This window comes from Narcine bancroftii, chromosome 2, assembly GCF_036971445.1.
Source record: "Narcine bancroftii isolate sNarBan1 chromosome 2, sNarBan1.hap1, whole genome shotgun sequence".
NCBI lineage: Eukaryota > Metazoa > Chordata > Chondrichthyes > Torpediniformes > Narcinidae > Narcine > Narcine bancroftii.
The window spans coordinates 98,819,480-98,832,045 of record NC_091470.1 but is presented as its reverse complement, the minus strand read 5'-3'; the positions used below and the strand labels follow the sequence as shown (position 1 = coordinate 98,832,045).

The 12,566-nt window shown below is 48.7% G+C and overlaps 1 protein-coding gene across 1 annotated transcript in view; it reads right to left on the bottom strand.

Moving 5' to 3' along the window:
• Window positions 1-10,792, bottom strand: part of LOC138752420 (calsenilin-like) — a 79,799-nt gene extending 69,007 nt beyond the window's left edge. Inside the window, exon 1 of the mRNA XM_069915278.1 lies at window positions 10,435-10,792. Within this exon, the coding sequence (XP_069771379.1) occupies window positions 10,435-10,522 (88 nt within the window). The 5' untranslated portion in view covers window positions 10,523-10,792. The remainder of the gene's footprint in view (window positions 1-10,434) is intronic.
• Between the last annotated feature and the right edge of the window lie 1,774 nt (window positions 10,793-12,566).

Here is a 12,566-nt window from a genome sequence, read left to right as displayed (position 1 = left end):
TTTGGACAACTCTTTAGATTATGGTAAATGGGCCCCACGTCTGTCAAAAGTTCATTTTTGAATCTTTAATAGCATATCTATCTCCCAAATAATTCCCACCTGGCCTCCTCTCCATATCCAATTAACACCTTTTGTACTCCTCTCCCTGACATTGCTTTTAATTCAGACACCTGCCTGCTTTTACTCACACCTTGAAGACAGTACCAAAATGTCGGTGATATATCTTTACCTCCATGGACGCTGCGAGACCAGCTGAGTTCCTCTGGTATTTGCAGTGGTTCTGTCTTTTTCTTCCACTCACATCCCAGCTTTAAGTAATCCCAATGGCATCGGTGCTCTGTGATTAGCAATCGCTCAAGGTGGGATGTGAGTGAAAAGGGAAGTTGAGAATCACTGTTCTAGACCCAACTGTCACTGAAATATTTTGCTGGAGAAAAATGGTCATTGGTCCATTTCCTTTGGAGTTATGAAACCATGCACATAATGAGTCAATTAGAAACAATTAAAAGAGTGATTTTCAAACTTCTCTTCCCACTCACATCCCACTTTAAGCAATCCCTTACTAATCACAGAGCACCGATGGCGTAGGGATTACTTAAAATGAGATGTGAGTGGAAAGAAAACGGTGAGAACCACTGATTTACTGTGTATTTTTACTACAATCACAGCATCTGCAGACTTTCATGTTTCATTCCTCAACTGATGCTTCCTTTGTCCAAGAAGACCATTCAAACAAGCAGACACTCAACAGGACCAGCTACATGAATGTTATAGCTGCAAAACAGGTCAGAGGCTGGGGATCCTGTGGGGAGTGACACCCCCTGACACACCTTCATCTACAAGGCATGACAGGAATCATGGAGTTTTATGCACAGAGATTGGCCCATCAGCCCAACATTCATGAAACGAAGTTGTCTTTTAGTGAGAGTCCCATTTTCCTCCATTTCCCTTGAAACACTCCCTATCTGTGTACCAGTCCAAATGTCTTTTAAATGGTCTAATTGTGTTTGCCTCCACCACTTCCTCAGGCAGCCACTTCCATCGAGCCACTGCCCTCAGTGTCAAAACATTGGCCCTCGGGTCTCTTTTAACTGTTTCCCCTCTCACCTTAAACCTTTGCCCTCTAGTTTTAGACTCTCTACCCTTGGGGAATAGATTTTGAATTTTCTTTTAATTTATTAGAAAATTTAGACATGGCCCACAAGCCCATGCCGTCCAATTTCACCCAATTGACCTACAACCCTCAGTACGTTTTGAATGGTGGGAGGAAACCAGAGCATCCGGAGGGGCACCTATGGAGACACGGCGTGGACGTACAAACTCTTTCCAGACAATGGCGGATTCGAACCCCGGTCACGAGAGCTGGTGCTGTAACAGCATTGCGCTGACTGCTACTACGCCAACCGGGCTATCCCCACGGTTGACTATTCATCTTATCCACGCCCTGATGAATTTGAGTACCGTTATGTGTCACCACTCAACCTCCTATGCTCCAGGGAAAAAATTCTGAATCCACCCAGCCTCTTCTTTATAATCAAACTCCCCTAGTTCTGGGGCATCCTTCCCATCTTAATGGCTCCTTGCTCTAACTGGGCAACCAGAACTGCACACACTCCATACCCATGTCTTGCAGAGAAAACTTGGATAGGTTAGGAGAACAGGCGAAGGGTTGGCAGATGAAATACAAAAATGTTGGAAACTGTATAGTCATATACTTTTGTTGAATTCGGAGGTGCAAAGGGGCTTGGGAATCCTCGTGCAGGATACCCTAAAGGTTATCCTCCAGGCTGAGCCAATGAGAAAGAAGGGCGAATGCTGCCGTTCATTTCTAGAGGAATAGCCGGCGGGCCAGGTGCACATGGTACTTTTCCATTGGGTTTCGGGCCACGTAAATTTGGATTCGGTCCACGGGCTGTAGGTTCTCCACCCCTGGAATAGCATACAACAGCAGGAATGTAATGTTGAGACTCTATAGGACACTGGTGAGACGTCACTTAGACAATTTTGAGTGCTATTTTTGAGAAGAGACATTGGAGAGGGTGCAGAGAAGATTTACTAGAATGATACCAGGAATGAAACGGTTAGCATATGATGAACATTTTGTCGGCTCTTGGACTTTACTGGTCGGAGTACAGGAGGATGAGGGGGGGACTTCATAAAGGCATTTCGAGTGCTGAGAGGTCTGGACAGATGTGCCAAGGATGTTTTCCATGGTAGGGAAGTCAAGGACAAGAGGGGATAACTTCAGGACATCAATTTAAAACAGAGATGAGGAAAAATTTCTTTAGTCAGAGGGTCATGAGCCTGTGGAACTTGTTGTCCCAGGCGGTTATGGAAGTGAGGTCATTGGGTGCATTTAAGGCAGAGATTGACAGGTATTTCATTAGTCAGGCCATCAAAAATTACAGGGAGAAAGCCAGGGAGTGGGAGGATGGATCAGCCCATGATAGAATGATTGCCAGAGCAGACTCGATGGGCCAATTGGCCTAATTCTGCTCCTATAGCTTGTGATCTTGTACAGCGGTAACATGATGTCACAAACGTGGCAAACACCTTCCTCTCTGCCCTGTCTCCTCGTGAGAGAGCGTGACCTCTCCACTGGATGGGTTACAGCTTAATCACCACTTAAGAAGCTCAATACCACACACGGCAACTTGCTGCCTCCCTAAACATTCACCCCTGGCACATTGGCTGCCATGTGTACCATCTGCTGGGGCATCACACCCAGGATATGCCAACAGCATTGACAAACCCACCCAGAAGGTTCAAGGGTAGCTGGCACATGGGATCCCCCTTCCACCTGGACACCATCATAACTGGGAACCATTCCACCAGTACCTTCACCGGTAGGTTCAAGATGTGAGCTCACCACCAACTTGGGCAGGTAGGTACGACAATAACTGCTGGTTCCACCAGTGGCAACACATCCCGCAGATGCAAAGAAAACACTACGGCTCACCATGTCGATCTTTAGAACAGAGATTCCCCCTCCCCTCCACCCCCACCCCCCCAACACCAGAGGCCACAGCACATTTTGCTTCTTTTTTAAAATCAAAAGTCTGCAGATACCGTGGCTGAAGTAAAACCACAAGGGCTGGAGAAACTCAGCCGGTCAAAGATAAAGATACATAACTGATGTTTCAGGCTTGAGACCTTCATCAAGGCATGAAAAGAATGTCGGCAGGCCACAGAAATAAATCACAAAAATCTGCCAACACCGTGGTTGAAATGCGTCTTCCCTCCTTTATTACCTATGGGACTGTGCCTCTGCCCTTCATCCCCCACCACTTTGACTGGACGCCTGCCTACATTTTGCCCATACATTGGTGAAGGGCTCAAGCCCGAATCGTCGGTTCTGTATCTTTATCTTTGTTCTATAAAGGAAGACCGCAGAGCCTACCTCACTGACAAAAGACAAAGGAGGAAAAACCCAACACCCAACCCCAACCAACCAATTTTCCCCTGCAACCGTGTCTGCCTGTCCCGCATCGGACTTGTCAGCCACAAACGAGCCTGCTGCTGACGTGAACATTTACCCCTCCATAAATCTTCATCCGTGAAGCGAAGCCAAAGGTAAAGGACATTGTCTGACCTGCTGAGTTTCTCCAGCGTTGTGTTTTTACATTTAAAGCAAAGCCTCATTTTCTTTTCACCTCGTGTGACATTAGTGTTTTTATGTGGTCAGTGGGAGAGAAACACAGAAGAAACCAACTAAAATTACAGCTTCACAGGGAAGAACTTTGAGCAGAGTCCTCGGCCCGGGGTGGTGGTGGGGGGGGGGGGCATAGCCAAAAAAAGGACGAGGATGGCCAGTCTAGAGCATTCCTTCCCCAAGGAGCAAGCTTGTAGAATCAGCCCACGCTTCCCTGCCACAATCAGTATCTCAGAATACTTCCAGAGGGCTCTGCACCCAGTCCATGGCCTTCCATACCCCTCACATCCATGTACCTGTCCAAATTCTTCTGAAATGTTAAAAGTGAGCCTGCATTCACCACCTCAGCTGCCTGCTTGCTGTGTGAAGAAGTTCCCCCTAAACGTTTCCCCTTTCATCCTTAACCCATGTCCGTCCTCTGGTTTGTATCTCACCTCCCCTCAGTGGAGAAAGCCTATCTGCATTTACTCTGTCTGTCCCCCTCATCATTTTAAACACCTCTATTAAATCTCCCCTCCTTCTTCTATGCTCCAGGGAATAAAGTTCCAAACTGCTTAACCTTTCCCTGTAACTCAGTTGCTGAAGTCCGGGCAACATCCTAATAAATCTTCTCTGCCCTCTTTCTATCATATTGATGTTGAAGCCAATTGAGGCGCCTATTTTGTGGTAACATCACCTTCCGATTGCCAGTCCTAGTATCATTTCTTGGAAAGATATGGGATACGTCAGTGGGCATATTGCAGGCAAGGGAGACATTGCTCACCCCCCCCCCCCCATAGCACTTGCGTCATGTGATATAAGCACACGTGTCTTTGAACCCTCCTCCGCGGTTATCCTAATGCCTCCCTATTAGACTTCTTCGAATGCCTCCTCGAACTTCAGTGGATGGTCACAAGAAGATCCTCCTAATTAAGACTCTCCAAACTGGGACATTCTAATTCATGGCAATCTCTGAGCTTTTTCCAACCAGCATGATCTCACCTACATAATATTCAGTGATCCTTGATCGAAAAGGACATATTTCCCCTAAAACAGTGGCAAATTGTAGCTGTCCATGCAGGGATGGAAATGCTAGGAGGACCAGGAAAATGCTTTGCACAACAGCTTAGGGCAGAGGGAATGGTCTCTCCTTGAACAGCACGCCTCTCCTTCCTCAGGAGTTTGCAGAGGGAACACTGGCAAACGTCTGCAGAGGTGTGGTGGAAAGTGTGCTGAACGGTTGCATCATGGTCTGCAAAGCCCTGCAAGATGCAGCGAACACAGCCCAGGACATCACAGGCAAAACCCTCCCCACCATTGAGAACATCTACAGGGGACGCTGCCATCGGAGAGCACACACACCACCCAGGACCCACACCACCCAGCACACACTCTGTTCTCACTGCCGCCATCAGGAAAGAGGTACAGGTGCTACAAGATTCAGGAACTGCTGCTACCCTTCCACCATCAGACTCCTCAACAACAAAGACTCATTTAAGGACTTTATTGAATTTTTTCTCTCTGTATTGCACAGTCAGTTTGTTTACATTTCTTTATTTGTTTACGTGTGTTGAGTACAGTTTTTTTGTGCACCTCCAGTAAGTGGTAATTCTGCCTCACCTCAGGGTTGTATTTGATGTTACGTATGTACTCCGACAATAAATCTAGAATCAAAGCCTCGGGAATTCCTGAGCCAAACCAAAAACAGGGTAAATGAAGTAAGGGCCGTCAGCGATGATCCTTCGTCAATGGATCAGCAACCCAAGGAAAGATTAGCACAGGTTAATGCCCCATGGATGAGGTATTATTCAAGAAGGAACAATGGGGACGAAAGCATCAGGTTGAATCATTGTTGTGCTATTGGGACACAGTAGCTAAAATTGAGAGGGAGGAATGCGCAAGGGCAGGAATACTGAAAACTACTCATCGTGTCAGAGGTTTGGATCTGGCCTTGGGGTGGCTGACGGTATGAACTGAACAGGAATCTTGTGTGTAGCTGTGGGAATGCTGGAGGTGAAGCCGCGGATACTAGGTAACGCTAGTGGGGAAGGGAAGGGAACTCCTTCTGCTTCTCTTTCTCTAAGGGGAGCCGGGCCACATTAAAGGTGAATCTCTAACTGTCTTACGGCAGGCTAAAGGCAATTTTGTGTGATATTACATTTCTGTTTTATTACATGACAATAAACAATATCTGATCTGATATCTCTGGTAATTAATGTAAACTAATAATCCTCTTCTTCCCCTACAAGCCTTTCAGATATCTGTGCTCCTGTGATTCTGACCTTGATGGACCAGGACAGGACAGCCCCTTCGGCCCACAATGTCGGGCTGACCTTTATTTATCTACCCAACAAACTAAACCGTCGCTACCTCACAACTATTTTTTTCTAACCTCTACATGCCTAAGAGTCTTTCAAGTGCCCCTATTGTACCAGGCTCCACAACCACCCCTGGCAATGCATTCCAGGCACCCACCACCAGGGCCACAATGCTGCCAGAGCTCCACTCTGGGCACCTCTTGGAGCCATTCCCGGCACCTCTTGGGCACCTCCTTGTTGCCATTTTTGTTGAGCTCTAGGACCTAAAAATTTAGCACTGCGCCCCTGCCCACTACTCTCGTTTTCAATATTTTTATTGAAATAGAAATTGTAGCTCCGCATTGAAAAATACAGAGTACATATTAAAAGTAAAAAAATAGTGCATTATACTTAGATCATACCAGTTCATCCAAGATACCCCGCATTCTCAATTAAACAAATTATATTACTGCAATATTTTAATATAAAAAGATCTAAACCCGCTACCAAAAACGAAGCTATTTGGCAAGGAGAGGAGAAAAGAATTCCTTATTAATCAACACACCTGCATTCATATCAAATCAGAGATTCTGAAAATAATCCGTAAAAAGGGCTGGGGAGGAGGAGAGGGAAATTAGGCAGAGGGGGTAAGTATATGGTGGAGGAGGGGGTAAGTATATGGTGGAGGAGGGGGTAAGTATATGGTGGAGGAGGGGGTAAGTATATGGTGGAGGAGGGGTTAAGTATATGGTGGAGGAGGGGGTAAGTATATGGTGGAGGAGGGGGTAAGTATATGGTGGAGGAGGGGGTAAGTATATGGTGGAGGAGGGGGTAAGTATATGGTGGAGGAGGGGGTAAGTATATGGTGGAGGAGGGGGTAAGTATATGGTGGAGGAGGGGGTAAGTATATGATGGAGGAGGGGGTAAGTATATGGTGGAGGAGGGGGTAGGCTATGTGGTGGGGGCGGAATATCGCAGGGGAGATATCAATCAGTGCACTTAATATCCCCCTGCTAAGAAATGGCCAGATTGAAGGGAAATCCTTTAAGATTAACATCACAATTCACTGTGCAGAGGAGGGGAGGAAAATTTAAATTCAAATCAGAAATTGAGCATCTCATCTTCTCTAAATTTAAACGCTACTCTCCATGTAATAAACCTACCCCCACCCCCATGTCTCCCCTAATCTTCCTCCCCTCACCTTGTACAGATCTCCTCTGATGTTTGCTGCTCTTGCCCTGGGGAATCTATGGCCCTCGTATCCCTGAGTTGAAGCCCTCACATCTGGAATGCCCGCCCGAAACCTCTCTCCGTCTCCGATAATGCTAGAAGGAGGCTTGAAGATCCTTCCACCAGAGCTTTGTCGGATCCACCTTCACCCCTGCCTTGGGGATCATTGGTCAATCACAGGGGGGGACACACTCCTCAACGAACCTCACAACAGTAAATCGAGCCAGATCTGGAACTCTGCCCTCTGTGCACAGGCATCACTGAGTGGGTGCAGGGGTGTGCGCGGACTGCAATGGGTGACACCAACAGAGGGGGTGACACCAAAATGACTGTCTATAACATTTTGGTGCAGTGCTTCAGTGGAAATTTATTACTTTTTATAAAAATATCCCTGTCGTTAGTTATAACAACAAAAACATTTTTCGTAAGCCCAGCGAACATGTATCAATACACCTAAAAGGCTAAAACTCGATGCTAATTTACTTTTTGAACCTTCTAATGCCCTCTGGTCAGAGCTGTCCTTATTACCCAATTGCAATGATGCTTTGAATCACATGGTTTTGTCTGCACGTGCTGTTGTTTTCGTCGCTGCTAGTGTTTTTATAGACGATGTTTTGTCAAATTTTCTGGTGTTTTAGCTACAATATTATTGCGGTCATTAGTATTTGCGATTTACAAGTAACATTAGTACAATAAAACATTACTAAGGGTTCTGTATGGACTGGTACGGGAGGAGGTCCATGGGAGGGGGGAGGGGTGACACCATTAGTTACCACACCGGGAAACACCACCCCTAGTGATGCCACTGCTTCTGTGCTGTGTATTGTTTGCTGCACTGGTGTATGGGTCGACTTGCTGGAGAGCAGGCTGTACATGCAACAATAGACTTGAACTTGGCACATCGCGGCGCCTACAATGAAGCACGTTCTGAAATTCCCCTTGCCACCTGCTCACAAGTTCCTCAAACAGCAACCATATTAACAATGTTGGTTGCAGGTTACGTACTGCCTGAAGGGTCAGGAAGACCTCCCCTCCTCTGCACAGTGAATTGTGATGTTAATCTTAAGGGATTTCCCTTCAATCTGGCCATTTCTTAGCAGGGGGATATTGAGTGCACTGATTGATATCTCCCCTGCGATATTCTGCCCCCACCACATAGCCTACCCCCTCCTCCACTATATACCTACCACCTCTGCCTAATTTCCCCCTCCTCCTCCCCAGCCCTCCATGACCCCAACTTGCCCTCCACAGCCATCTATCTAACATGCAGCCCTTCCACTATTACCCCTCCCCTCACCCCCAGATCCAGCGCTGTGTGTTTAAGTTAGGGTAAGGTTAGTGTGGAGTTATGGTGCAACTACCATGCAGTAGGGTAAGGGTAGGGTCAGTTAGAGTACAGTAGGGTTGAGGTAATGGTCAGGGTAAGGTCAAGTTAGGGCAGGTTAAGAGTAAGGTAGGGTCAAGGATATGGGGGAAGGCAAGGGTACATAGGTTAAGTTCAAGTGGAAATATACAACATGTGGAGATGCTGGACTCTTGAGCCATCAAGGAGAAGCTACTGGGTCTCAGATGGTATGGCAGCGACCACGGAGAGAAGGTCTGGAGAAACATTCTCCAGCCTTATCATGGTGTGGGATATGGGCACACCTGGGTTGGGGCAGCTACAGGCATGGGAGGGACTATCAGCATGTAGTAGTGGGTGGGATTGAGTTGGGAGAGAATGGGTTTTGGGTTAGGGCTGGGTATGGAGTGGGTAGGTAACCCACAAAGTTCAAGCTGCCTGCCCGAACTCTCAGTACTGGTACTGCCCCTAGAATCTCTCTTCCCCATTCTGTGGGGCACCAGTGACAGCCTGCAACTGCCCGTTGCTGGATCATGATTGGGAGCTGAGCCGCCGAGCTCTCGGTGATCATCGGCTACTTTCCTCACACCTCTCAGCTCTCACCCACCTCTTGCTCTCACAACTCTCTGCAACCCTCACCTCCTTTGCCCCCCATCCCCTATCTGCCTCTATACTAGTTGTTCTTAACCTTTTATTCCCCCACTCACATGCCACCTTAAATAATCTCTTACTAACCACAAGGCACCTATTGGCATTCCATGCCATAGGTGTTCGGTGCTTAGTTGGGGATTACTTAAGGTGGTATGAGTGGGGGAAAAAAGGTTGAGAACCACTATATACCCCTCAACCCTCTCACCCTTCTTCTCCCTTGCCCCCTCTCTCCCATACTCATCCACCTCTCCCTCCTCTCAACCCCTCAGGTCCTCTCTCCTAATCCCTGGCTCCTCTCTCTCCATCCCATAGCCCCCCCCCCCACAACCCTAATCCTCTCTCCCCATTCCAATCCCCCCTGCGCAGCCCCTCTCCCCAAACCACCCCCTGGACCTTCTCTACCCCCCCCCCCCATGATCCCTCTACCCCCTAGTCCCAACTCTCTCCCCCTCCCTCCCAGTCCCTCTCTCCCACCACCCCCTGGCCTCTCTCTCCCACCCCAGATCCCCACTTCAGGCCCCTCTCTTCCCTCTTCCTCCACCCCATCCCCTCTCCTCTCCTCTCAGCCCTGGAGCCGTGGGTGGCAGCGGAGCCAGATGGGATTTGCGCAGCACGGCCCCACCTCATCCCCATGTCGGGACCACCCGCTCCAAAACGCGGCTTGGATGGATTTCCCTTCTCCGAGAGGGGGAGGGGAGATTCCCCCAGGGTAGAAACCCCCGTGCGGGTTCTGGGCTGCAGCTCCAGCCGCCGTCTCCCCGGGGCGGTGGGGGCACCGTCTCGTCCCCACGCCTGTCTGCGGCTTCCCACTCCGGCCCTGCCTGCAAACCGTGCTTTCTCCCGGCGCCATCCATTCAAACTTGCCCACAGACGCTCTCTGCCGTGGATGCTTGCAACCATTCGGCCCACTGTGGCTATACTGGTTGAACAGCCGACCGCTCAATGCCGCTGTGCGCTGCAGGGCCTGGGATAGCGGAGAGGGAATCCCCCCAGTAAGGAGTCCCCCCCCCCCCCTCTCTACTAGTGGTTGCGATATCCCCACCCCAGCTCAGGCCCGCTCCTGGTGGAGAGGAGGGAGAGTGGGGGAGAGGAGAGAGAAGGGGAGAGAGGGAGAGAGGAAAGGGAGAGAGAGGAAGGGGAGAGAGGGAGGAGAGAGAGAGAAGGGAGGAGAGGAGAGAGACGCCAAGACATCCGCTGCCCTGCTCCGGGATCTCAGGACCACACGGAGTAAACCCCGAGCGGATTCACACGCCAACCCGGCTCCGAACTCCCATCGCAAGTACCTTCCATGGACATGGGCTCCAGGATGCCAAACTGCTTGAGAACTCCGATGAACAAGACAATCACCACCGCCACTGCTATTAACTCCATGGTCAGGCGAGCGGACTCCGGGGGGTCGGGGCGAAGCGGGTCAGCGGCGAGCAGCGGGCGACGGGCCGAGAGCCTCCCGCATCATGCACTCAGTGCCGCCGGCTGGAGGGAGAATCCCTGGCAGTGGCAGCAGCGTAGGGGTGGGGAGCAGAGAAAGTGGGTGTAGGTCCCAGCCGCTGCGATGCCATTGAGATGCTCCGCATTGATTTTGGTAATGGAATTACCATGGCGACTTGAAGGATATCCAGAGGCTTAGCTCAGCTCCAACTTAACTCGAAGTTTCACTTGAACAGCTGAGTGGCTGCGATTAATACACATTTACTCTACGGCGGACAACTCCACCGACAGCCGCTCGCTGGAATGGCACAGCATTCTTAAAGAGGGAGGGTGGAACAGATGGAGGTGGGGGGGTGGGGGGGGGGGCAGAGGAAGAGGGAGGGGAAGGGAGGGAGAGAGAGAGAGAGAGGGGGGAGGAGGGGAAGGACAGAGGGGGAAAGAGAGGAAAAAGGGAAAAATAAACTCTCTCACACACACAGACGCAGACACTCACACTCTCACAGACACACACACATACACATATTCACACTCTCACACACAGACACAGTCACACACACATTCACACTCACACACACATTCACACAGACACTCACTCTCACACACATTCACACTCACTCACACACAGAGACACACTCTCACACACAGACATTTACACTCTCACACATACACACAGACACACTCACACACATTCACACTCACACACACAGAGACTTACACTCTCACACACACAGAGACATTTACACTCTCACACATACACACAGACACACTGACACACATTCACACTCACACACACAGAGACACACACTCACACACACACATTCACACACACACAAACACTTACATTCAGAGACAGTCACACTCACACACATATTCACACTCACCCACACATTCACACTCTCTCACACATCGACACACACTCAAACACACACACACACTCTCTCACACACATATACACTCACACTCACAAAGACACACACCCTCTCAAACATACACACACAGACACTTACACTCACACAGACACATTCACACACACACAAACACTTACTCACACTCAGAGACAGTCACACTCTCACACACACATTCACACTCACCCACACACACACACATACACTCACACCCTCTCTCACCCACACACATTCATACTCATTTACTCACATACTCATGCACATGGACTCACACACAGACACACACAAACATAAACAGACCAGCACATCTACAGAAATTCAAACACACACCAGAAGTACATAATACACCCATAATTATGCATTTGAACACAGGTAGGTAGACACAAACACAGGGAACACACACAAATACACAGACTGGAACACAGTTATAAATAGCTAAATACATGTTGATAGACATACCCCACTCCCCCGTACCGTGTTTATTCTGCTGCTGATGCATGGACAGACCTGCTGGGTAGCACACAAAACAAACTTTTTCACTATACCTTGCCACATGTGACAATAAATGTAAACTTAAAGCTTAAGAAAACCTCTGAAATATAAACTGACACAGACAGGAAGACCCTTAAACACACACAGATATCTGCTGTTTGCACAGTAGAGAGAGAGAGAGAGAGAGAGAGAGTGTGTGTGTCTGAGAGAGAGAGAGAGAGAGCGTACACCATAGATATCCCTCCATTCCATTCATATTCATGATTCTCCCTCGAAATGGCAGATGGAGTTTAATCCAGACAAATGTGAAGTGGTGCACTTTGAGAGGTAAATGTACAAGGAAAATATAAAGTTAATGGCAGGGCTCTTGAATCCATGGATGTGCAGAGAGATCTGGGTGTCCAGGGCCCATTGTCACTGAAAGTGGCTACACAAGTAGATCAGGTGCTAAAGAGGGCATATGGCCTCATGTTTGGCTTCATTGGTTGGGGCATTGAGTGTAAAAGGAAGGCGTCATGTTGCAATGATATAAAACTTTGGTTGGGCTGTGTGCAGTTCTGGTTGCCCCATAACAGGAAAGTTCTGGAGGA